At 42.4% G+C, this 24910-nt stretch overlaps 1 protein-coding gene across 4 annotated transcripts in view; it reads left to right on the forward strand.

Annotated features, from left to right (window-relative positions):
• MYO5A (myosin VA) overlaps positions 1-24910 on the forward strand; it is a 118333-nt gene that overhangs the window by 9219 nt on the left and 84204 nt on the right. For 3 of the 4 annotated variants that reach the window (XM_077918977.1, XM_028706799.2, XM_028706804.2), the window contains exons 1-3: positions 2395-2493; positions 21696-21806; positions 22244-22415. In XM_077918977.1, coding sequence (XP_077775103.1) covers positions 2410-2493; positions 21696-21806; positions 22244-22415 — 367 coding nt within the window. In that variant the 5' untranslated portion in view covers positions 2395-2409. Of the gene's footprint in view, positions 1-2394; positions 2494-21695; positions 21807-22243; positions 22416-24910 lie in introns of those variants that run through there. The other variant, XM_077918976.1, reaches the window with a different exon arrangement.

A 24910-nucleotide genomic window follows, 5' to 3' on the forward strand; every position in this document is an offset into this window, starting at 1 on the left:
CTGACTTGTTTTCATTAACCAAAGTTAAGACTAACCACAAGAAAGCATGCTAAAATGAGGTTAATCTAAAAGAGAAGTGAACTTTCCTTATCTTCTCACAGCAAGGAGGAAGAGGTGAGCCCAAAGTTCACTGTGGTTCATCTTTGCAATGCTAAACCATGACTCCATCAGATGTCAAGGAGATCAGTAAGAATCAGTATAAGTATACAATATTTAGAAGACATCTGAAGGCAGCCCTGTACAGTGGAACCTCAGAAGTCGAACACCTATGAACTGGAATGTTTCGGCTCTTGAACGATCAAAAACAGGAAGTGATTGTTCTGGTTTTCGAATGAATTTCGGAAGTCGAATGTCTGGTGCGGCTTCTGATTGGCTGCGGGACGCTCCTGCAGCCAATCAGAAGCCGTGCCTTGGAAGTCAAATGTTTTGGAAGTCGAACGGACTTCCGGAACGGATTCTGTTCAACTTCCAAGGTACATCTGTATAGGGAAGTTTTTAATGTATGATGATGTTGGAGGAAGCTCTTTTTAGTCTTGGTTGAGACCTGGTTTGGGGACATAATCAACCTTGATCACCCTGATAGATGCTTTGCTTCAGGAGAGGGTTGGGTGGAGTATTACCGGTACCTTGTCGCTCTTGCTTGATCTTTCAGTGGTTTTCAATTCCATGGACCATGGCTTCCTTCTGGGCAACCTCCAAGAATTGGGAATTGGTGGCACTATATTTATTGCAGTTCCACTCCCTATTTACGGTGCTGTGTTCAGATAATAGCTTTGTGGAATTATGTATCTGCCCCTGGCAGTTTTGCTGTGGGGTTTCACAGGGTACTATTTTGACCCCAATGTTGTTTGATATCTAGCTGAAGCAACTGGGAGCACCCATGAGGAGACTGGGGGCACTGCGCTATCAGTATGCAGCTATTGCCCAGATTTGCTTTCTCTGTTAAATCTGAATCAGGAGAAGCTGTGGTTATTTGAACTGGTGTCTGGATGCAGTGGTTGGCTGGATGAGAGCCAAAAAATGCCCCCCGATCCTGAATCCTTGTAAGATGGAAACTCTGGGCAAGCACTTCTGAGGTTTGGAACTTTGGGAAATTCTGGATGAGGCTGTACTCCCTCTGAAGGAACGGGTATGTAGCTTGGGGGTGCTCCTATATTTACCTTTGCTACTATGTATAAAGACCCTGATGTTGGGAAAGATGAAGGGCACAAGGAGAAGGGGACGACAGAGGACGAGATGGTTGGACAGTGTTCTTGAAGCTACCAGCATGAATTTGACTAAACTGCGGGAGGCAGTGGAAGACAGAAGTGCCTGGCGTGCTCTGGTCCATGGGGTCACGAAGAGTCGGACACCACTAAACGACTAAACAACAACAACACTATGCGTAAGCTGGTTTTGTCAGGGTATGGGAGCTGTTCCATGCGAATGCCCCTATCTACCCGAGGATACATGTGTATCGTTTACCATATCAACAATTTTGGATATGAATCTGATATGCAAATGTGCATCAGAATGCACATTGCAGTTTCGGTGCTGCCCTTTTGCGCTGTGTGGGATGTGCATTCTATGGAATGTGCATTCTGTCAAGCATCCTCATCTATGCCATGGCACAGCTAGTAATCTTTTAACCATTTTGACCATTTTATAGGCATGAATATAGATTTCCGGAATGATAGTCTTGTTGATAGCAATAGTGACTTAGTAGTCCTTTTGCAGAATTTGGGGTTGTTGTTTTTTGCATATAATGGATGTAAGCAGGAGGTTAGAGAGGCAGGCCTGAGTGTGGGAGAGGTTGACAGGGGCTGGAAATGAAGAGTAAGAGAAACAGGGGGGAGGGCGATCATGAAGCCTTCACTTTTTTTTAAGCATCAGATTTTACTTCATGGTGCAGATTATGGAATATGAACATCCCTGTGAGCTTCCCTGTCTGTTAAATTATAATTTTAATGGAGGAAGTAATTGGGAGCCCATCATTTGATAAGATGTAAGAGCACTTAAAGCTCTCTGCTTAATGTAAATGGATAGAGGAACTTTTTTTTTAATTGTTGTAAAAGTAATGTTTGGAGGAATGTTTTTGAATATCACCATTTGATGACTATCACAAGACAGTTGGGTTTTATCATTCTTCCAAGTGGCACGGAAAGAAAACACTCTCGCTCTTTGTGCTGCAAAGGAAGTCAAATTGCCCTGACAATGAAGGAATTCAGTGGTCTGACATGGCTGTCAAACGTTGCCCTTTACAGGGGCGTTATGGTTGGTTTTTCTGTTGCTTTGAAAGTGGATAATATCAGTCTTGCAGACGAGCTGGGAGACGCCTGCTAGTCAGTCTGAACTGTGTGGCTGATCAGTTTGCCCACTCTCAGAAATACGTCTTTCTGCGTGGAGGACATATTGCTTGTGAAGGCGAAAATGCTTGCTGCTCAGATTACCAGGAGTTTGCACCACCAGAGATACTGGAAGAGCATTGATGATTTGGACTATATGTATGTTAAAGTAAGTTTATCTTCTCTTCTCACACATACCTCAGCTGTGAATCTAGCACCATTATCTATGCTTGCTAACTTCTTGCTACTTCATCTAACATGGCCGCAATCCTATGTCCAGTTACACAAGAAACTTACTGGCTTCAATTGTAATTGGATGCAAGATTGCATATAAATATACATTTTACACATATTGTGGGCAAGCCATAGGGCGTATGGTTTAGTTGTGTAAACAAGGTTAATCAGACGATGTTAGGATAACTTTTATAGAGTGAAACTGTCTTTGGTATGTGTACTTTCTTCTTGTCGCTATACTATGTTTGGGAATTGTCATGGCTTTTGAGGGAGGTTTCTCTACCGTACGTTGTCAGTGTACTAATACTAAAACAAGTGATAAAATAAGCTTTTCAGCCTTGGAATGCTGATTTGCGTTCTAATTATTTGCTTTTGGATAGTTCTGTAACATAATACTTTGTAGGAAGGGAAACTTATCTAAGCATATGTTGATCAGCTAAGCTTTGAGAAAACTGAAGAGCAAGTAAAAACAATTTGTTAGGTATTTTTCTATTTAAGCATACCTGAAGAGAGATTTAAGCTGCAGTCCTGTCCACATATACTTAGGCAGTGGTTCTCAAAGGGTAGGGCAGGAGAGGATGGAAAGTGTGGTGGGAAGATTCAAGAACAACATTATATTTTGGGAATGATTCATGCGGCTGTGTTGTTTTATACTTTCTGCATGTCCCATGATCATATTATAGTTGTGTTCATGTTGTAAATTGAGCACTGCTAGGAGTTGTTTCTTTTTGTTTCCCCAACAAAAAATTTGGTGTGGCACAAGAAAGTTGTTACAGTGGTGCCTCGCAAGACGAAATTAATTCGTTCCGCAAGTTTTTTCTTCTTGCGAGTTTTTCGTCTTGCGATGCACGGTTTCCCATAGGAATGCCTTGAAAATCAATTAATGCGTTCCTATGGAAACTGACTTCAGACCAGGTCCAGGGACAATCTGTCCCCCGACCTCTTCTGAAGGCTGGGGGGGGCGAAAGTCTTTGCTCCCCCCCCCCCCACGGCAGCATTTTAAAATCGCCCCGGACAGCGGAGGACTTCTCCGCTGTCCAGGGCGATTTAAAAGCCCTCCCGGGAAGGCAGCCAGGGGGGACAAAGATTTTCGCCCCCCGCCACCTCTTCTGAAGGCTGGCGGGGGGCGAAAATCTTTGTCCCCCCTGCCTGCCTGCCTTTAAAAGCCCTCCCGGGAGAGCGGAGAAACGCAGCGCGTTTCTCCGCTCCCCCGGGAGGGCTTTTAAAGGCAGGCAGGCAGGCAGGCAGGCAGGCAGGCAGGGGGGACAAAGATTTTCGCCCCCCGCCAGCCTTCCCTTCTTTTGAAGCAAGGGGCGGCAACGGGGAGAAGATCGCTTCTCCCCTTTGCCGCCCCTTGCTTCAAAAGGGGTCCGGGGGGAGAGAGAGGAAGGCGCGCGCCTTTCCCTCTGTCGCCTCTTTTGAAGCAAGGGGCGGCAACGGGGAGAAGATCGCTTCTCCCCTTTGCCGCCCCTTGCTTCAAAAGGGGTCCGGGGGGAGAGAGAGGAAGGCGTGCGCCTTTCCCTCTGTCGCCTCTTTTGAAGCAAGGGGCGGCAACGGGGAGAAGATCGCTTCTCCCCTTTGCCGCCCCTTGCTTCAAAAAGGGTCCGGGGGGAGAGAGAGGAAGGAGCGCGCCTTTCCCTCTGTCACCTCTTTTGAAGCAAGGGGCGGCAACGGGGAGAAGATCGCTTCTCCCCTTTGCCGCCCCTTGCTTCAAAAGAGGTCCGGGGAGAAAGGGGAAGACGCCAGCATTTTAAAAAACCTCGGGACAGCGGGGGACTTCTCCGCTGTCCGGGGCGAATTTAAAATGCTGGCGGGCGGCAGCGAAGCCTTCGCTGCCGCCCGCCAGCATTTTAAAATCGCCCCGGACAGCGGAAAAGTCCTCCGCTGTCCCGGGGTTTTTAAAAAACCTCTCCGCCCCCCGCCAGGCTTCAGAGCAGCCTTCCGAAGCCTGGCGGCGGGAGGAGGTCCGAGGACAGTGGGCAAGACGCCCTGTCCCGGAGATTTCCCTATGGGCTTTCGTCTTGCGAAGGAAGCCCATAGGGCAGTGTTTCCCAACCTTTTTTGGGCAAAGGCACACTTGTTTCATGAAAAAAATCTCGAGGCACACCACCATGCCAGATGGGGAAAGGTCACTTTTTACTTATGTAAAAAAAAATAAAAAAATAGTAACAGCATAGAAGGTAATGGTTAGGCTAGCATCCCTCTTCCAAATATGCTAGGTTTTTATTTGCAGGGACTGTTCTACATGGGAAAGCATTCAGCACTGTCATTCTCCCATCTGCCATCTGAATTGGTACTATTCTGGGTCAACTTACTCTGCTGCATGTGTAGATGAAAATGGCACCAAGTGTGGGGCAGGGGGCAGAAAAGGTTTCAGATACAGGATATTAAGCATACACGTACTTCAGATTGAACTGGTTGCTTGCTTTGCAAGTTTTCATTTCCCAAATGACTGCCTTGGCAAGCGCAATACCTACCAGGCTCAACGCCGGTCTCGCGCTGCCGCTTCCCGCGCTCTCAAGGACCTGGGAGGAGGAAGGCGTGAACGGAATCCCGAAGGCGCGAAAACCTCGCGCATGCGCAGGCCTTCTGCCTGCGACAGCCCAGTAGGCTGGCCGAAGCGAGCGGCGATGGGATGTGGGAGGGAGCTCGCTCGCCGCCCCGCGTGTGCCTATGTGGGGCACGTTACAGCCCCGTGACGTCAGCGCCACGCAGGCAGCCAGGCAGGCAGACGGCGAGAGCCCCGCGCTGGGCGGCCTCTCCTCGCCGCCGCTGCCCCTCCTTTCGCCGCCCGACTCGCCTGCCTCCCTCCAGGCAACATCTCGCGGCACACCAGGCAACGTCTCGCGGCACACTAGTGTGCCGCGGAACACCGGTTGGGAAACACTGCCATAGGGAAATTCGTTTTGCGAAGCGTCTCCAAAACGGAAAAACCTTTCGTCTAGCGGGTTTTCCGTCTTGCGAGGCGTTCGTCTTGCGGGGTACCACTGTATTCTGAAAGTGTGGTCCAGATTACTTGGGTGTAAACCCGATAGAACACCTAAGCCAGGGGTCAGCAAACTTTTTCAGCAGGGGGCTGGTCCACTATCCCTCAGACCTTGTGGGGGGCCGGACTATATTTTGAAAAAAATAATGTACAAATTCCTATGCCCCACAAATAACCCAGAGATACATTTTAAATAAAAGGGCAAGTTCTACTCCTGTAAAAACACGCTGATTCCCGGACCATCTGCAGGCCGGATTTAGAAGGCGATTGGGCCGGATCCGGCCCCCGGGCCTTAGTTTGCCTACCCATGACCTAAGCTTTTCTTCTGAGTAAGTATTTGTAGGATTGGAATATAAATCTCTCTGGCTTTTGAGTTGTTTCTCACTCGCCCCCATTACCTGCTATATCTTCCCTTTCAGCCTTGCAATATTTTGGAGGCTGCAATCTGATTAGGTTATTGAATCTCCAGTGATTCTGCTTACTAACAGCTGAACTGAACTGAAAAAGAAGGTTCTCCAGAATGTGGTATCAGGCAGAACTTCCTGGTTAGACAACAAAGCAAACAAGTTATATTCCTCAGGGGTTTCTTCTCAGGGTGTGTCTGACTAAGAACACGGAGAGAAAGTAATGGTTTTAAAATGAAGGTGTTCTAACAGAAAACACGCTTGTAGCTTCTGGGCAAGGACTCCTGTTTCCTTAAGAGTTTTTCCCCAAGTCTGCTAATGAGCTACTTAAAAGAGAGGTTCTCTGGAACTTCAATCAGCAAAATGAATGTTTCAAAAACAAAAACGACTATCTACTTTTGAGTTCTGCTTCATACAAATGGGCATTTTGAAACATGATACACTTATTTGATTTACTTTATTTAAATATTTTGCTCTGCTTTTAGGCCTCCAGAAAAACTCCCCCCCCCCAATAATTTTTCATTGTTTTTCATTTAAATACAAGAACAACATATAAGGACAGTAACTTGTCCAGTGGTACATTCTTAAGTGTAATGTGCCATAGATGATCTGTGAGATTATGTTGATTATATTCTAAAACAGGATGAATGGCATCTACCTTTAAAGTAACCCTAATGGGATTGCTCCAAGAGCTGTCTAGCTCAGGAAAAGCCGGGGATAAGGATTTATTCTGTAATTTGAGTATGGCTGGACACACTTCAACCAGGTCAAACTTTCTGGTAGATGCCAGATACAAGAATCAAAAGTGTAATACTTGTCCATTTCCAGGTTATGATCAAGCTGTGGTTTTTTTCTGACGTATATCTTATTTCCCATGTTGGGAAAAGCAATATGAGAGATTAGTCTCAAATGAGTGGTTTCAGTTCTGTTTAATGTCTTTTGACCTTTATATCTGTGATAATTAATTTTACCATTAGCTCCGTTTCCAGATGTTTTGATGGGCTCTGTTCTTTTTGAGAAGGCACAAATAACCTAAGCATATAATGTAAATAAATGCTACAAATACTGGTATATTTTCATAATTCATTATATGATGTATTGGAATGTATTGGAATTCTTGAAATTGAGAGCTACCGTTGTGTATAGTCAAATCTTCTATATCCAGACACCTCGAGGGTGTATGTGGTTTATATAGCACGTTGTCAGGAAAAAGAGGAGAGATCTTAAGAATTGAACGGAACAGAGAAACTGTTTATCTAGCAGTTGTATAGAGAAGGCTAATTAAACATCTGGCCAGGAAGAGAGATGTGCAGTGTATTCGGCTTTGATCTCTTTGGAGTACCAGAGACTGGAACACTTAATGCATCATGAGATTCAAGTATTTGCATTTTGTCCCATGTATCAAAGACTGCTTCTGGAGACTTACATTCCCAAAGGATTAGATATTATGAAATGATATTGCTGGATTGTTCTTAACTAGAGGTGTGGTTCACTCCCCCCCCCCCTTTAGTCTCTTTTTCTTTGGGCCCAGTAATAACTTCAGCGAACACGGGAACAGATAATAGTCAGAATTTGCTGCTTTGCCGCTCTTGAATGAAGATATTGTTCCTTCTTTTCTTACATGATTTCCTCAAAAACATTACTTCCGTATTAAATATATTACTATTTACTGAAAGAAGACATTTGGGAGCAAGATGGGTAAAACATTTTTTATCTCCCTTTTCAGTTGAAAAAGTACCTTACAAATATTGCTGATAAGCTGCGAAACACAAAATGAAAAGGGAGGGAGGACGGTAAAAGCAGACTTGGACACTAAGTCTTAGTTACAAGATTCATGTAAAAACAAGCTGGAATTGAACAACTTGGAGAGCCAAAAGTTCTGGTCTCTTAACAGAACTGTTGTGTGGCAGTATGGTGTAATGTAATGAAGATTGTGTGTGCAAATAAAGTATCCTGAAATAGATGTCAGATTCTTCTGACTTTTCTTTTAATGAGACAATAAAACCATCTTTGCACACTACAAAACTATTTGTAGTGCCTCTCATTCTTTGTTGCAGCCAAGAGGGTTAGTGTGGCATTCATCTGTTACAAGGCAGTGTTAAGTCTGTAAAAAGGTGTTTCAGCAAGGTGTGGCTTCCCCAATCCTCTAAATCAGGCGTGTCCAACAGTTAGATCATGATCTAGTGGTAGATCACGGGGTGTTCCTGGTAGATCTTTGGTACCTCAGTTATGGGGGGAACTGTGGCTTCCTAAAAAAGCTCAAGAACTTTGGTCTATCCAACAACAATGGATAGATCACTGCCATTTTTTAAATGCTGTGAGTAGATCGCAGTCTATTGGGAGTTGGACGTCGCTGCTTTGAATGTATTAGGTACATTGAATAATCATTGCTGATTTCTATCCTCGCACTTCCTTCAGTAGAAAGTAAGCCAGAGGAAACGAGAGATAGATGCCAGGTAATAAATAAACAGGCTCAGGGGATTGGTCAAGAGTATAATTTGCTCTTTGTAATAGTTGCAGTAGAGCCCTTCCATTAAGGCATGTCTTCCTTTTGTGCATACATTTTATGCTGTAAATTGAAGAGTTTCGATTTGGCCCCTTGGATACTTTACAGAAAGGCAGGATATAAATCTTGATAATAAGCAAACACATGTGCGCTGCTTTGATCCAAGGCAGTACTGTACTGTATTCAGCAGCTGCTAATGCAGTGACCACGGAAGGTGGAAGGGATTTACGTTAAACTGAGATAAATGCATAGGAAGGAAGCAACACAAACTGTGTTTAAAAACAAAAACAAAACCTCAGCTGGGCTACGAGCGCATAAATGTATATGGTAGGTAATGTATGCTTGATGGCCTTTTGCAGTGGAGAGTTCTGTTTTAATGGCAGCTCTGTAAATACTGACTTCTCTCTGTTGACTTTTCGGCCAATGCATTCTTGGGAAACTAGTTTCAAGTTGCAACCATAAATCATTGCTCCAATTTCTTACCATGAGTCTCCTTTAACTGTTTATGTTGTCCTATTGTGCCTATTACATCACAATGTGCCTATTACTAGTGCTCCAAAGTAAGCCCACTTGAGTTCAGTGCTCCTAGAAAAGTGTGTATAGTATATAGTATTGCAGTTCAGCAGCAGGGTGACTTTTTCAGGGTCTTCTTTCTGTTTTTCCTGTAAAAAGGTTAAGCTATCATAGCATTACATTGATGTTTCATTAAGCTACAAACACCAATATAAAAGAAGCTTCCTTTTTTGTAATTAGGAAACTAGTAATAACAAACAACTGCATTCATGATAGTCTAGCCTTTGCTCATATGTGGAATACCTTTAAACATCTTATTGGGTCACTGCCTTTTTCAGCATAGGTCAGTTGAATTTCAAGTGGAATGTGATCTTCATCAGCCCATTTATATGGGGATTCTTGGCATTTTTTAACTATTTGGTACTTTAAAAATCAGTAGTAAATGTGCGTAACAAAACTTGGTAGGTTCAGTTAACTTGAAGACTTTTAAGCGTAAGAAAAGCCCTACATAATCAGACCAAATGTCCATCTTGCCACTTATTCTGTTTCAAACAGTGGCTTGCTGAATGCTTCTGGGAACCTCACCAGCAGGGATGAAGGCAACATCCCTTTCTGTTGTTTCTTCCCCAACTCATGGAATTCAAAAGTAGACTTTCTCTGAGTTTGGTATTTCCATATTTCTGTCATAATGAATTTTGTATGTCAGTTGTTATATATGGTATGAGAAAGTCCTTTTATTTGTCTTTTCCGAATTTGCTACCCATCAGTTTCACTGTACGTTTCCATATTCTTGTCTTATATGAAAGGGAGGGAAAATATCTCTCCGCACTGTGAAACTTCTTAATATTTTTAACATTACACAAAACCAATGGGAGGTGTCAGCCAGAGAATTGGAGCACAATGCCACCAGTATGTGGACACACCCAGCTCTATTTCTTCATACCATCTGAATCAGGAGAGTACAAGTGCTGAAACAGTGCCTGGAGGCAGTGATGAACTGGATGAGGAACAATAAACTAAAGGTGAATCTTTATAAGCCTGAGACTTGTTCTTGGGCTTGCAAATTAGGCAAACAGCCCATTCTGATGGGGTAGCACTTCCCATAAAAGAACAGTTCTCAGAGTGCTCACGGGCCACTGTGGCTAGGAGTGCCTCTGCTCTCCTGGTTCACCAATGTTGGCTGCAGTTGTCCATGCTTCCATGAGCTCCCAATTTAACTAATGTAATACATTCTATGGCAGTGTTCGAAGTTCGTCAGGCGCTACTGACATGGGTCCAATTGCAACTGTATGGAGATTTCTGGGTGCCAGGTTGGTACCCACAGTTTAAAAACCTCTGCCTTAGTCCTTAGTTAATACCATTTCCACTTCCACTGTGTGTGTTTCTCTTTTTTGCATACTGGGACAAGTGAATTGTTGTAAGAACAAGCTACAGTCAAGCAATGTAATCAAGATCATTGAATTGTAATGTTGGAAGGTACCCTGAGGGTGATCTGGTCCAACCCTCTGGCGAATAGATAATTCTGTTGCATAAACGGTAACCTAGGTTTAAGCTGTCATCTGGCACGTGGCTTATATAAGTTTCTAACACTTCTCTATGTGGGGCTTCCCTTGAAGATGAGCTGGCACAGAATGCTTCTGCTTGGTTGTTGTATAAGGCATTGATATAGACGCACGTTGCACAGATTCTGAAAGCACTATATTGGCTGCCACTGAACATCAAGCCCAATTCTGGGTGCTGGTAGTAGCATACAGGGGAAGCCCGACTTGTGCTGCCTTCAGTGAATGTGATCTAGACAGGTCACTTTATGAAACAGGGCCTTCTCAGACTGTTCTGCAAATTATATGAGTTCAGATAGCAATTCAAGTTGCTCCAACCAGTCGTTGGAGCATAATAACAGTGACATCATCTGTATTTGTACTTGCATTTCTTTAATTAAATTTAATGCTGTCTGCTGTACTTTTGGACTGCACTTTTACTTTGCTTTTAGTTATATACCTTTTTGTTAGCAGACCGGGCTTGTGAGAGGTAAGGGGAAATATAATCGATAAAATCGATTATATCGATATAATCGATAATGATAATGCTGTGTATTTTGATTCATTTGCCTAAGCTGCATGCTGTGCTATGATCTAGCAAAGAGAGCAAATTTTTAGTCTTCAGACATTCACCTTGAGGTCTCTGTTGATAGCAGAATCTGCCAAACTCTCACTGTTCATCAGTTTTCTTTCAGAAGGTGGCACTGGTGAAATAGATGAAATGTGTGTAGTTTAGTCATGGACAGGAAAACTAGTAAGGGAGTGTTACGGAGATTGCTTTCTTAAATATGGAGGAGCATCAAGAATATTATTCTCCACCTGCAGTCTGAAGTGATACAGTAAATTCAAGAACAGGCTAGTTAGAATCTTCTCTCTGCTGTGCTACAGGAAGGTGTATTAGCAATATTAGCATTCTCTCTTTTTGCCTCCCTCCCTCCCTTTCTCACACTCCAGAACTTGTACAGGCACTGTAATCTTCCTTTCTGTTGTCTTCTTCTTGCAAATGTAAGGAAACTATCGGTTTCTGAATAATACAGCTTGAGGCTCTGGTGTCTTCATTTTGTTAAGGTGCACTAGCCAATGCACCAGTGTTGACACAAACTTGTCAAGGCAAAGGGCAAGTAAGCCTTTCCAAAATGCCTGGTGCTATTTTTGCTGTGGTCAGAAAAGCTCTTTTTTGTGTTTCTGTTAGGGGCAATGCTTCACTACACTGTATTCTCACACTTCTTTGATTGCATTAAAAGAAATTCTCTTCCTGGCTGGGAAGAAGCATCATTATATTGTCGCAGGTGGCAGCTGCTGCTCTCTGGTGTTTCTTTTTGTGTCATTGTTTCTGTTGTGGAAAGCAACATTGGGCCATATACAGCTGAGTACTGCACAGCGTAGATCCACTGAAAATTAATGGCCCTAAGTTAGTTGTGTTCATTTAATTTCAGTGGGTCTACATTTGATACAACCCACATAATCCAGAAACTGTATGAAAAGCTGTGCTGGGGCTCTGTCTCCGATGACTAGAAAGAAATGTGCTGTGGCATTCTGGGTGTTCGGCAGTCTCTGCCCTTTCAGAATGCAAAAAGCATCCTGGGCTCTGAGCTTGCACTGGATGGAGCAATAGCTAGTTGAGAGAAAGCTTGGCAAACTAGTGGTTAGAGTGCTAAAGGAGGACTGGGAAGATGTGGATTCAACCCCCAGTTTAGCCATGAAACTCACCGGGGGGCTTTGAGTCATCATTTCTTAGCCTATAACTAACCTTCCAGGGTGGTTGTTGGCGGGTGTTTGTGTGTGAGTGCCAAGAACTATGTATGCCAACTCAGTGGCCTTGGAGGAAGAGTGGGATGAACTGGTAAATAATGGGCAGTTGAGAAAGGGGCCTGGTACTTTCATGACCACCTCTGAATGGGTGAAAGCTGTAGCTGTGGCATTATTTATTTATTTATTTATCCATCCACCCATTCATTCATTTACAAACAACATTTACCATATTTTTCGCTCCATAAGACGCACTTTCCCCCTCCTAAAAAGTAAGGGGAAATGTGTGTGCGTCTTATGGAGCGAATGCAGGGGGGAGGCAGGCAGGAAAAGCCCCCAAGAGCCACACACAAGCTCCGCGCGGCTCTTGCGGGCTTTTCCCCAGGAGGGAGAAGGGACTGACGCGGCCAGTCAGTCGCTTCTCCCTCCTCGTAGAAAAGCCCGCAGGAGCCGCGTGTTCCTTAAAGGGTGCGCGGCTCCTGTGGGCTTTTGTGGGAGGTGGGGGAATTGCCATAGTCGTGCGCAGCCTCTCCCGGCCTGAGAGGCTGTGTGCGGCTAAAGAAGCCAAGACAGTGAGCGGGATCCATCCTGCTGGCTGTCTTGGCTTCTGCCATAGCTTTGCACAGCCTCTCCCGCTCGCTGTCTTAGCTTCTTTAGCTGCGCGCAGCCCCTCCGGCTGGGAGAGGCTGCGCGTGGCTATGGCACAAGCCAAGACAGCCAGCGGGATGGATCCCACTCACCGTCTTGGCTTCTTTGCTCTTTGGGGCTGGGGGGGGTTAATATTTTTCCCCTTGATTTCCCCCTCTAAAAACTAGGTGCGCCGTATGGTCCTGTGCACCTTATGGAGCGAAAAATACGGTATATGCCACCCAAAAACTTAAAAGCAATGGGCCAGGCAGGGGGGAACCATAGAACCAGCAACAGGAGGGCATAGCAAAACTCTCAGGAGGCACCAAAAATTTCCCAGCTCTTGAAAGATCAAAAATAGGCAAATTATTTAAAAACTTAGGGAGAACTGCCCCCTTTATTTTAGTTCCAGAAAGAGCACTGTAGCTTCTGAGAGTGGTAGAGATGTGTGAGTGTTATGTCAGTCTTACAAATAGTACTTTGACATGCTGCATTGCTAAGTCTAGGAGCATATTACAGTTTCACTTCCTCTCCCAGAGAATTTAAAAAAGCTAAGAATAAAAAAGAAGCCAGCCGCTAAGAAAAGGGTTGTGCTAATCATGCTAAATAGCTGAAATGTTTTACATTATAGAAAGTGCCTCAAGACTGTGACCTGTGAGAGGAATTGAAAAGCACGTGGTAAATTTTGGCAGCTCAGTGTTTGAATTTCACCATTGCTTTTTAGAGCCCCAATTTCCTGCACATATGAATGTAGCAACCACCACCAAATCAGGAAGACTTGAGTAAAATGCAGGGAATTCATGTCTTGTGATAATATTCGAGCATGCACTCACCTGTGCTCCAAAATGATGCTTGTCAGAGGAAGATTGCACCATATGCTATTTCAGGACTTACAGATTGACTCTAAAATCATCTCCCTTAAAGAACATGTACATATTTGGCCTAGTTTGTGCCCTGTGCTAAACCATGGTTTGTTTAAATGGTTGTTTTCTGGCAACAAACGATGGTTTGCTGTTGGCTTAAGAATTATCCCTTATTTTAACTATAGTTAGGTGTTAATGCCCAAACTCAACAGCTATGCTTAACCATGGTTTCTTTGACTACTCCACCTCAGACTCTTGCCAAGCTACAAAAGCATGAGGCAAAATACCTGGAAAACAAAACAAAGCTTTGGAGAATCAAGCTGTGGCTTTTTCTTCATTGATGGAAAAAGTCTTCCTTTGATGGAGGAAGACCAGGATCATCTCATGATGTTTTGCCAACTGAGGCAAAGGACAAGACAGGCCCCTCTTCATTCCTCATTTTCCCCGTAAGATTTTATTAAAGCTTTTTCATAATACAATAAGATTAAAAAACCTAAATAAAAACAAAAGCAGAGAAAGCTCTTAACACTTGTCTCTTAACACCCTCCCATCTCTCACCTGGGAGCTTTCCTTTCTTTTCCCAGTCTCTCACCCTGGGAGGTCATCTCAGCATCCATCCATCCATCCATCCATCCATCCATCCATCCATCCATCCATCCATCGCCTCCATGTGTGTGTGATCCTTGGACCCAATATACAGAAGCCTACTATATTGGCAGCTGAATCTTACTTCAGTGCTGCTGATGGGATAGTATTGAGGTGTGTGTGTGTGTGTGGGTGTGTGTGTGTGTGTGTGTGTGTGTCTGTGGTAGTCTAGATCTTTGTTTTGTAGCTGAGGTTCAGTTACTTTCTGAAGAATAGATTTGCCTGTGTTATTTGGATGTCTATACTGTTATGTAGGCTGCTGTCTTCATTTCATATGCTCAAATATTCCTACATCACTGAAAGAAACTGAGTAAGCATTATTGAGGAGTCTGTTCTTCGGTTACTCCTTGCTTGAGTTTAAAATGACAAAATGCTACTGTGAAAGGTACTTGTATAATTCCTGTGCATATTGATTGGAGCTGAGACGTTCCCAGGGCATTGTTTCCTAGGTGTACATTTTTTTGTTTTCCTTTTGTTGGTTTTCAGAACTTTTTTTAAAATTGAAACTTGGTTTCAAGCATTCACAATCACAAGTAACAAGAGGAATGAACTTACTAACAATTTAACAGTAGTTTCCATATCTATACATCCAATTTAAATAAAACACCTAACAAATAGAAAATAAAGAAATACGCATCCCAGGTGTTTGTTTTGAGAATTCCTGATGAAAAGCCAGCTTATTTCTAGTCATCACTGATGTTGTCAAGAGGTGAATGCCTCCAGTACATCTTGTGATGTGAATGTTTTGGTAGTTAATATGGTCTGATGATTTGTTCATGTGATCTCAGATGGTATCATAAAGTACAAGAGGAATCTTGCCCTAGTTCATGGTGTCTGCTCTTTCTGTGAGATAGAATTCCATCTATGCTATGCCTCATTCTGCCTCTCCACTATTTTTTTTTTATTATGTTGTGTGCAAAAGAAAGAGTTGGGAAAATGTACTTGTTAATTGTTCTGCATAAATCTTGTCAAGTGTGTCTATGAGTGTCGCAAGGAGAAGCAGCAGAATTATTATAAAATTATTTTTATTATTATTATTTGCCACTTCAAGTCAAAGTGACTTAAACAAACATTAAATAAGCACAAACATTCAAAAGGCCATAGCTAATTAGACATCAAAGGCATGGTGAAAAATGAATGTTTTTGTCTGGTGCCTAGAGATAGGTAATGATGGTGCCAGGCAAGTCTCCCTGGGGAGAACATTCTACAAGCAAGGCGCCACCACTGAAAATGCCTGTTCTTGTGTTGCCAACCTCTGGACCTCATGTTGAGTGGGCACGTGAAGAAGGGCCTCAAATGATGATTGCAGGGTACAGGTTGGTTCATATAGGGAGAGGCAGTTCTTGAGGTGTTGCAATAATATAATGGATGCTATTTAGCAATATCTTGGAAAAAACAATTCATTTGTGTTTAATTTGTGGAAAACGTTCCGGCTTTGGGATTTCTTTGCAAAGATATCTCACGCCTGCCCAGTATTCAGCCACTGAAACAGTCTCAAGTAAATCCTTGTGCTGACACTGTGTGTTATTTATCCTTTGCTAAAAAGAACCCCAACAATCCATCACCCTTGATCTGAGGCCAGTGTATTATATTCATGGATGGTAGGGTTGGGGTTTTTTTTTGGTAGCAGCTGCTGCTTTCTTCTCTATTCTAGACCAGCTTTAAGCCGTGCAGAACATCTGTGCTACTTTCCAGCTGCCATAGAATGTTTCCAAGAGTTCTCTCTTAGGTCTGGGTTTCAGTAGCATATACCCTGATGTGGAACTGCTAGGACAGTGTCACAGATCTGTAGCAGGGCATTACTACCCTGCTAAGCTTATATAATAAATACTACAGATTGCATGTTTGATATGAGTCGGTGTTCTGATGCTTTAGAATAGAGCTGGCTGTAATTCAGAATAAATGAGAGCAACATAATGTACAGCTTGGCCACCTCACGCAGCTTTATTATTAAAACAATTCTCTTTTCTGCTTTCTTAAACAAGGATTGAAGTGTTATCTGTACTGTTGGTAAAACTACAGATGATGAAGCATGCATGTTTAAAACTGCCATTTTCTGGTTGTGGTAGCAGGATCTTAATATCCTTTTAACTATCTCACGTGGAAGGCTCAGCTGGCTCTGGCAGTCTGGTTTCTATGGTGATCTGCAATCTGGTTTCCCCTTCTCTCTGTTGTTGCAAGGAGATAGTGTTTTGGTTTCCCAAGCAGAGATTCGAAAGGTGCTCCTTATGATATTGTGGCACAGCCTTATATATGAATGAGAAATGATACCCAGCACCTGTTTTTATTTTTAAAAAGCATTCATACCCTTCCCTTCAGCCGAAAAGGCTCTCAAAACAGCTTACAAAAATCAGTACAAAGACAGTCTGTGACCTTAGGCTTATATTCTTAAAAATACATGACACATAAGAAAAAAAGGATTGGGAAAGAAATAAAGTTATAGTTGTTATACTGCAGTTATACAGTTCAGTCGGTGCAGATTCTGGCTGTCTAAATGAACAGCCCCTTGCTGATTTCACTGGTCTGAAAATATCAGACTGGGCGGCTTACAGTACATATAAAAACACTTTAAAAACTTCCTGATACAGGGCTGCTGTCAGATGTCTTCTAAAAGTTGTGTAGTTCTTTATCTGCTTGAGATCTGAGTAGAGAGAGTATTAAACAAGTATTTCTGTGGAGTGTGTACTGCAGTGGTGCCTTTTCCCCAGTTTCCCCAGGGCCGGCCCATCCATGAACCAGCTGAGTTGGCCACCTCAGGCGGCAGGATCCACTGGGGCAGCAGTTCCCAATGTAGATCCACTAGTCAGAATGCCAAAGCAGCAAAAATGTGCGCTCAGCTTCAAGCAGCTTCCACAGGAAAGGCACCAGTATTAGTTTCTTTTGCACAGAAATGTGGAACTTGCGGCTCTCCATATATAGTTCAACCAAACCTCCCACCATCACTGACTATTGGCCATACTAGCTGTGGGGCTAATGGGAGTTGGAATCTAACAACTGGAGGGTCACAAATTCCCAGTCTCTGGATTAGCAGGTGCTGGAAGGCATGGTGACCTAAGTGTATATTTGGGTTTAAGATTGGGATGGGGGAGCTGTGGTTTGAGAATAAACATCACAACTATTGGTGCTTCTGAGGCACATTTTTCTTCTTGTCTCCATTGTGGAGGGCAGCTACAGAGTCTTGTGCTTGTCAGGCTTGTCAGGCTGTGAAACAGTGAATCTGGAGTTCACCGAAGCTCCCTATTGTACTTGCATGAGAATACAGTAGACCCTCAACTTATGTACGTTTAACTTGTGCACGTTCAGCTTCATCTGAAGATCACAGGATGGTTCGCCACAAAGAATACAAAATGAGAACACGGAATGCATACAAAACAAACCATTAACCCCCCTCCTCAAACACATTTAAAGGCCCATATTCTATTGTATTGTTGCGGTGTGGTGCATGGCTTTAAGTTAGATGCTTTAAGTTCTGCTATGGAACACAATGGGTTTTTTATGAATACAGAAAAAGAAAACAAATGCTTGCTCTGTATTCGATGACAAGTAGTTCCTGGTTTTGTCTGCCATAAGCTTGTCCATTAAATCACGTGCACCCACTTTAGAAGTGGTTCCAAGAGTCATAAAGCTTCATAATTGTGGAGGAACTGTCTCTAGGTTATAGGTCCAGTTGTTCTTTTTTCTCTTTAGTGTGGTTAGCATTTATTTAACCCGCTTCCAGGATTACCCAGGGCATCTACAGGCATTTCATAAGACTTCAACTTCTGCTGTGCTATGTTTGAAGAACAGAAACTTTCCCTCCCAGTGCTTCATAGATATAACAGAACCCTTTTGCAATACTCGTATTCACACCAAGGATCACTTATCCTTTTCAGTTAGGGAACTGAAACCACCCTTTCGCCAATGATTTTCGACAACTCTGGTTTCAGCCAAAAAAGGCTCCCACAGTGGCTTTCAAAGGTCAGTGCTGAAAGGAAAGACACAGTAAAAAAAGGAAAAGGGATTGGGAAGGAGGAGGAAGAAGGAAAACTTGGACACTCGTTCTTATTTGCAGAGTACTTATAACAAACAGCTGGGATGGAAAAAGTTAAAGGTGAGGGGAAGCCAAAAGTTGCTTGTTTCTTGGTAGAGCCAATGGAGTGCTGCAGCTTGATGGAATGGCTGCTTCCAGATGGCTTCTAAGATTCACAAGGTGTTGGCTGCATAGTTTCAGGCATAGCTGCCTGCATAAAGGCCCAGAATGCCACTTCCTTTTTAGTGTAGTTTTGCAAGAGCTCTTCCAACTGAATTGCCTCCTGCATTTCTGTATTGTCTAATCACGTTTCTTAAACTGAGGGGTACTTCCTCCCTCACACCCAGGTATGTGCCAGCCTCTCCTCTACTTCCAGACTCAAGTGCAAAGGCACACAGTGGTTGCTCAGTGCAGGTCCATTCATGGGCAAGACCAGCCTGCTTGGCAGAGCACCCTAGGGGTGTAGCAGGAGCTGCCACGTTACTTCAGGAAACTGGCCATTGTACAACCAAGTATGCTTTGTCAGGAGTGCAGGGCTGGCTCAAGACATTTTGGTACCTGGGGTTGCCCCTGTCCCCGCCAGGGAAGAAGGGGTGAGGGAAGATCTACATCAGGAACAAGGGAAAGAGGAAGAAAGATCAACATTACACAGTCTGTTTGCACTACTGCCTTCTGGCAGGAGATATAGAAACATCAAGTCAAGGACAAATAGACTGAAAAACAGTTTCTATCCAAGAGCTGTGGCCTTTTTGAATGCTGTAACTCGATAGTGTGACCTGGGAGTTTGATGGGTGTTGGTGTGGGTGTGGCTGGAATGTGGTTTGTTTGGTTGTTGTTGTTGTTTTGCTTTTGTTGTTTTTAAGGGATGGCATCCAATTTCGTTGCACTTGTGCAATGTTGCACTTGTGTAATGACAATAAAGAATCTATTCTATTCTATTCTATTCTGCCCTGGTGGATCCTGCTGCCTGAGGCGGTTGCCTCATCTTGCCTCATGGATGGGCTGGCCCTACAGGAATGGGTTTATATCCTATTACTTTTGCTGCTTTTTTTACTAGTTGAATCTATAAAAAAGTGACTGGAGGTTCCAGAAAGTAGAATACATTAGAATAGCAGAGCCTCCAATATTTCACAGTAGAAAATCAGAGCTATACGTGTGAAAGGTACATTCCTGAATCCACATCAACTCCTATACAGCATTGCATTTAGTCTTCAATAGCCCGTCATCCACTGGTTTTAAAGCCAAGATGGCATTTGTTTCTTTTGGTTAAAGATACATTGGAAAATCATAATTGTCTGATAGTACACTACCGCAAGTCAAAATATTTGCAGTAAGTGAAATGAAAAACTTCTGCATACTGCACTGATGTCACAGCGCATGGATTTGTATATGTGTGTTAACTACAAACAGTATGCTCTATCCCCACTCAGTAATGTAAGCTCTAGATTCCCTCGTGGTGATAGAGTGAGCTGATTCCTAAAGAATGGCAATTCTAGCAATTCACATTAAAACGATTTCAGCAAGGCAAAAATAGGGGCCATCATTTCTCAGAGACAGGTAACAAAAAATTGGTACTGTCCCTGGTAGACGGGGACAGATGGAGTATATGGAAAGGCAGCCTTGCTACTTGAGAGTTTGTGAAATACGAGTGTTATCAAAATATCTGAATAGTCAAATTAGTCCTCTAGTCCGCCATCTATATTTTCCACAAATTTTTAAAGAAATGTTGGGCTTATTCTGATGCAGTGGCAAGCTATGGTTTGCTGCTCCATGACTACTCGTATGCTTAGTCCTCCCCTCCCGCTTCACATGCTCGCATCCCCTCCTGATTTAGTGGCACAGCTGGTTGTTACAGCCAAATCATTTAGTGCAAAGCTGCGTTTGTTTGTCTGTAACCAGGACCTTAGAGCACAGTTTGTAATGATTTTTGGTGACGTTTGAGGTTAGGAAGAGAGGGTGCAACTTTTAAATGAATGCTTTTAGTGCAGCGTGTGAATTTATAACTGTTGTTTGTGTGGATGCATATGACAACAATGGTGCATTTTGTGGAGGGATGGGCACAGTTTGGATTCTGATTTCAGGACCAGAATGTCTTGGACTGAATGTGCTGTGTGAGAAAACTTATATATGTGGGCGGGGAAAATAAATCTTTAGGAGTATGTCTGCTCTTTCCACAAGGAGTTTCCAGTTAGACCACTATATAATCTTTCTTCAAAAGAAAGTGGCTATTGCACTTCTAGATTAGAATCTTCAAACAAAAAACCTGATGGATGATCTACAGTCCTTGCCTTGAAGTCCTTTTGGTGGAGTCCATAGCGTCAGTACTTGGAGGCATATTCTGCAGTAAAACCTAGGGTTCATTGGAGTGAAATTATAACAAAAATTCCCAAGCACTTGTTAATTTCCTAACAATCTGTATAGGCTACATCTGTTAATAAAGTTAAGTCAGTGCATGGAAGTCGTAGTTATTAAGTTAGCATTAATAAACAATTCCAGAAATTCTTCTCAAGTGGTGGTGGTAATAATTCGTGCCTGTCTTTGCCTTGAAGCGTTCAATACATACCTGTGGGCATTGCATAATTTCCCTTGAGTTCCCTTGAGACACTTCCTAGATACCATGTTTAGGATTGCATCCTTGATTTCAAATAAGCGCATAGGATTAACTGGGGATAAAATTCAGTTCATTGGATTATTACAATATAGTGTTCTCATTGAATTCAGCTGAAGACAATCATGTTTGCTGTAAATATTTCCCCCCATAACAAGGCTGAAAATTTTAAAAAGGTAATGGCTCCCAGTACGTTTCCGAAAACAATTCAAAGTGTTGGTGCTGACCTTTAAGGCCGTAAACAGCCTCATCCCAGTATACCTGAAGGAGCATCTCCACTCCCATTGTTCAGCCCGGACACTGAGGTCCAGCGCCGAGGGCCTTCTGGCGGTTCCCTCGCTGTGAGCAGTGAGATTGCAGTGAACCAGGCAGAGGGCCTTCTTGGCAGTGGCGCCTGCCCTGTGGAATGCCCTCCCAGTAGATGTCTAGGCAATAAACAACTATTTTACTTTTAAAAGACAACTGAAGGTGGCCCTGTTTAGGGAAGTTTTTAATGTCTGATGCTGTATTGTTTTTAATATTCGGTTGGAAGCCGCCCAGAGTGGCTGGGGAAACCTATCCAGATAGGCGGGGTATAAATAATAAATTATTATTATTAAATATTATTATATAATGTTAGTGTGTGTGTATTATTTCAATACAAATTGCTTAGAAAATACAGCTGATCCTTTCTTAATTTTGTTTTGCAGTATGCAAGGATTTGGATACCTGATCCAGAAGTAGTCTGGAAATCAGCAGAACTTGTAAAAGATTATAAATCAGGAGACAAAGTCCTTCATCTTCGTGTTGAGGATGGCAAGGTAATGTTAACTCTTTTCATGTTTTTTAAAAAAATTGCTATCATTTGCTGCAAAAGGTCTTGTTTATTTGTAGTACAGGTGGCAACCTTTTTGCGCAGGGGTTCCATTCCCAGCCCCTGTGTACGTCGTCAGAGTGCGCTGCCCCGTAAGCTCTGCCCCACCCCCATTCTGCCTCTGCTCTGCCCTCTTCTGGATTCAAAAGGACCTGCATGGCGGTGATTGCACATCAATTAGACATGCCTGAAATTGTTGCTGCCTGTATTTATATTTTGCCTATTAGCCCAAGTGCTCAAGGTGGCTTACAGTGCATTGTAAATAAAATTGGCAGTTATGTATGTGTACTCAACTATATCCATATACATTTCTTTAAAAAAATGTATAGTGATGTGTTTGATCATTTTGGATGCATGTAATATATGCTCTTATTTAATTTCCAGGAACTTCAATATAGCCTTGATGCTAAGTCCAAGGAGCTACCACCCCTGCGAAACCCTGACATACTTGTGGGTGAAAATGATCTGACAGCCCTCAGCTATCTCCATGAACCTGCTGTTCTTCATAACCTGAAAGTTCGGTTTATAGATTCCAAGCTCATATATACATATTGTGGTAAGCACAAAACCAGACTTTCCTATGTGGCTGGGCACGTCAGATAGCTATGGATATATTAAGTTATATGTTGCATTTAGGGCCCGTTGGTTTGTTTTTGGTTTCTTTTTCAGAAATTTGTATAAATCCTTTCTATTTATAAATAAAATCCTGTGTAATAAAATTAAACCATAACATCCTGAAACTCATAAAATAGTAGAATACTATAACAGTACAAGACTAAAACAGCAGCACAAAGTAAAAACAAACAGAACAATTTAAAAACAGATATAGAATAAATAATAAATAATAAGTCAAACTTCAGAAATTATTACCGATTTGTCACTGAAAATGTTAATCATATATGCAGTAATCCTTGTATGGGTTCCTTAACTGGAAACTGCCTTTCTGAAATATAGGCTAAAAAACCTTAACAAATGTTTGTTTCCATTGGCTATAGGTAACGATTCTTTTTTTGCAGAAGAAACTCTGCTATTTAAATGTAAACATGTAAAATCAGATTATATGTCAACTGCAAAACGACAAAAATAAGGTGTTTTGGAATCCCATAGAAGATTCTGTTTTTAAAAAAGTAATGTATTTAATTTTGAAAACCACTGTGGTATGTAAGCTTAGGAGATGATTCCAATGTTGGCAGAACATGGTAATGGGAAAACACCATCTCTGCATGCTCAGGATTTAATGTGGCTGTGCAAATGTCTGGCTGTACAGCAGCTTACAAAGCTGTGACACTGATGCAGATTCTTAGTACAGTCTAGCCAATTTACATGGGAAACAAATTTCACCACAACCATGTGGATTTTGAGCAGCAGTCAAGCTGTGTAAATAATGTTTGAAGTGGCCATACTTGGAACTAAATTCTCTTGAAATCTATTTTATTTGCATTCTATAAGCGTAGGCTGCAGTTCTTCCTTGGTGATGATTAGCACATAGTTGTGCTGGTTTTGCTCCACATAGCCTGACTTTCCTGTGTTCTGCCTTTGACTGTAGTAGCTTCTGTATTTTTTGGCTTTACAAATCAATGTAGCAAATGATATATCTTGGCTAGAAGCCCCTCCATAAAGCCAAATGTAGCAGGGGCTATTGCATTAAAATACTTAATTTAAACAAAAATTATTCTACCACACTTTGGCATCTACTTTTATAATACAATGGTATTTTTGTTTTGATTTTGTTTGAAATCTCTTTCATGTTGTTCTGTAAAAACCGTCACAAGTGACACACTCCGGATTACATAAATATATTTTTGGCATCAGTTTTTTAAAATGCTTGGAGTATTTCTTTTGCAATAACTAGAATTAGAATGTTTTTAAACCACTGAAAACTCTCATTTTTGGAATTCAGGTGCATATCCTAGTTGGTCATATAAAGCTGCAGTGGCCAGTTGGTTTTTAATACTGGTAGAGAAGACATGATCTTATCTATGTTGACACAGCACTGAGCATATCTTGACTAGCAGGGCAAAATGTTAAACTCCTGATCTGCCATAGTAGAACAAAATAAACGTAGACTTTTATGTGTTCTTAGGGATTTTATTCCAGAGATATTTCATTAGGCAAAAATATTACTAGTACAGTTACATGTGTGCATACTTGGAAGTTAGTCCCATTGAGTTGAATATGGCTTACTACCAAGTAATAGAGCAGTCCGGAGTATCAGCATTTCTTTTGGATTACACTCTGGAGGTGTAATCCAAAAGAATGGGAGCCTTTGGTTCCTCATATATTGTTGGACTATAGCTGTACTCAACCTTGATGGGATTGGGCATACTGGTTGGGGCTGATGCAGAGTGGAGTACAACATCTGAGAGCCAGTGTGGTGTAGTGGTTAAGAGCGGTAGACTCGTAATCTGGTGAACCGGGTTCGCGTCCCCGCTCCTCCACATGCAGCTGCTGGGTGACCTTGGGCTAGTCACACTTCTTTGAAGTCTCTCAGCCCCACTCACCTCACAGAGTGTTTGTTGTGGGGGAAGGGAAATGAGAATGTTAGCCTCTTTGAGACTCCCTAGGGTAGTGATAAAGCGGGATATCAAATCCAAACTCCTCTTCTTCTTCATCCCTGGGGATTATTGGAAAAACCAAGAGTTTATTAAAACAGTTCATTTTTCTTCAAGGCCTGAAATACATTTACCTTTCTATTCTTTAAGCTATCCTTTGCAGGGAGAATGTTTTAGCTCTCTACCTTCTGAAATTAAAAAGAGAAAGTTTTTAAAATGGGTTTTCAGTTTTAAGTGAATCTAGCCCGTTATATTTATAATTAGTTAGCAAGAACATTCTAACAACTGATAGAATTGAAAACTGTTTATTGAGTTGTACATAAAGCTACTTCAGTATATGTGTTCGTTTTCACTAGAGCATTTCAAGAGGCCCTGGAGATACTTATTCCCTCTAACCTTTTGCATCTCTGCCTCAGAGCTGCAATCCTAATGATGTTGTTTTTTGAGAAAGGTGGAAGGCACCTGTTCACTGGGGATGCTTCACATGGAGCGGAAAAAC

The sequence above is a fragment of the Podarcis muralis genome, chromosome 14, assembly GCF_964188315.1.
Source record: "Podarcis muralis chromosome 14, rPodMur119.hap1.1, whole genome shotgun sequence".
Classification (NCBI taxonomy): domain Eukaryota; kingdom Metazoa; phylum Chordata; class Lepidosauria; order Squamata; family Lacertidae; genus Podarcis; species Podarcis muralis.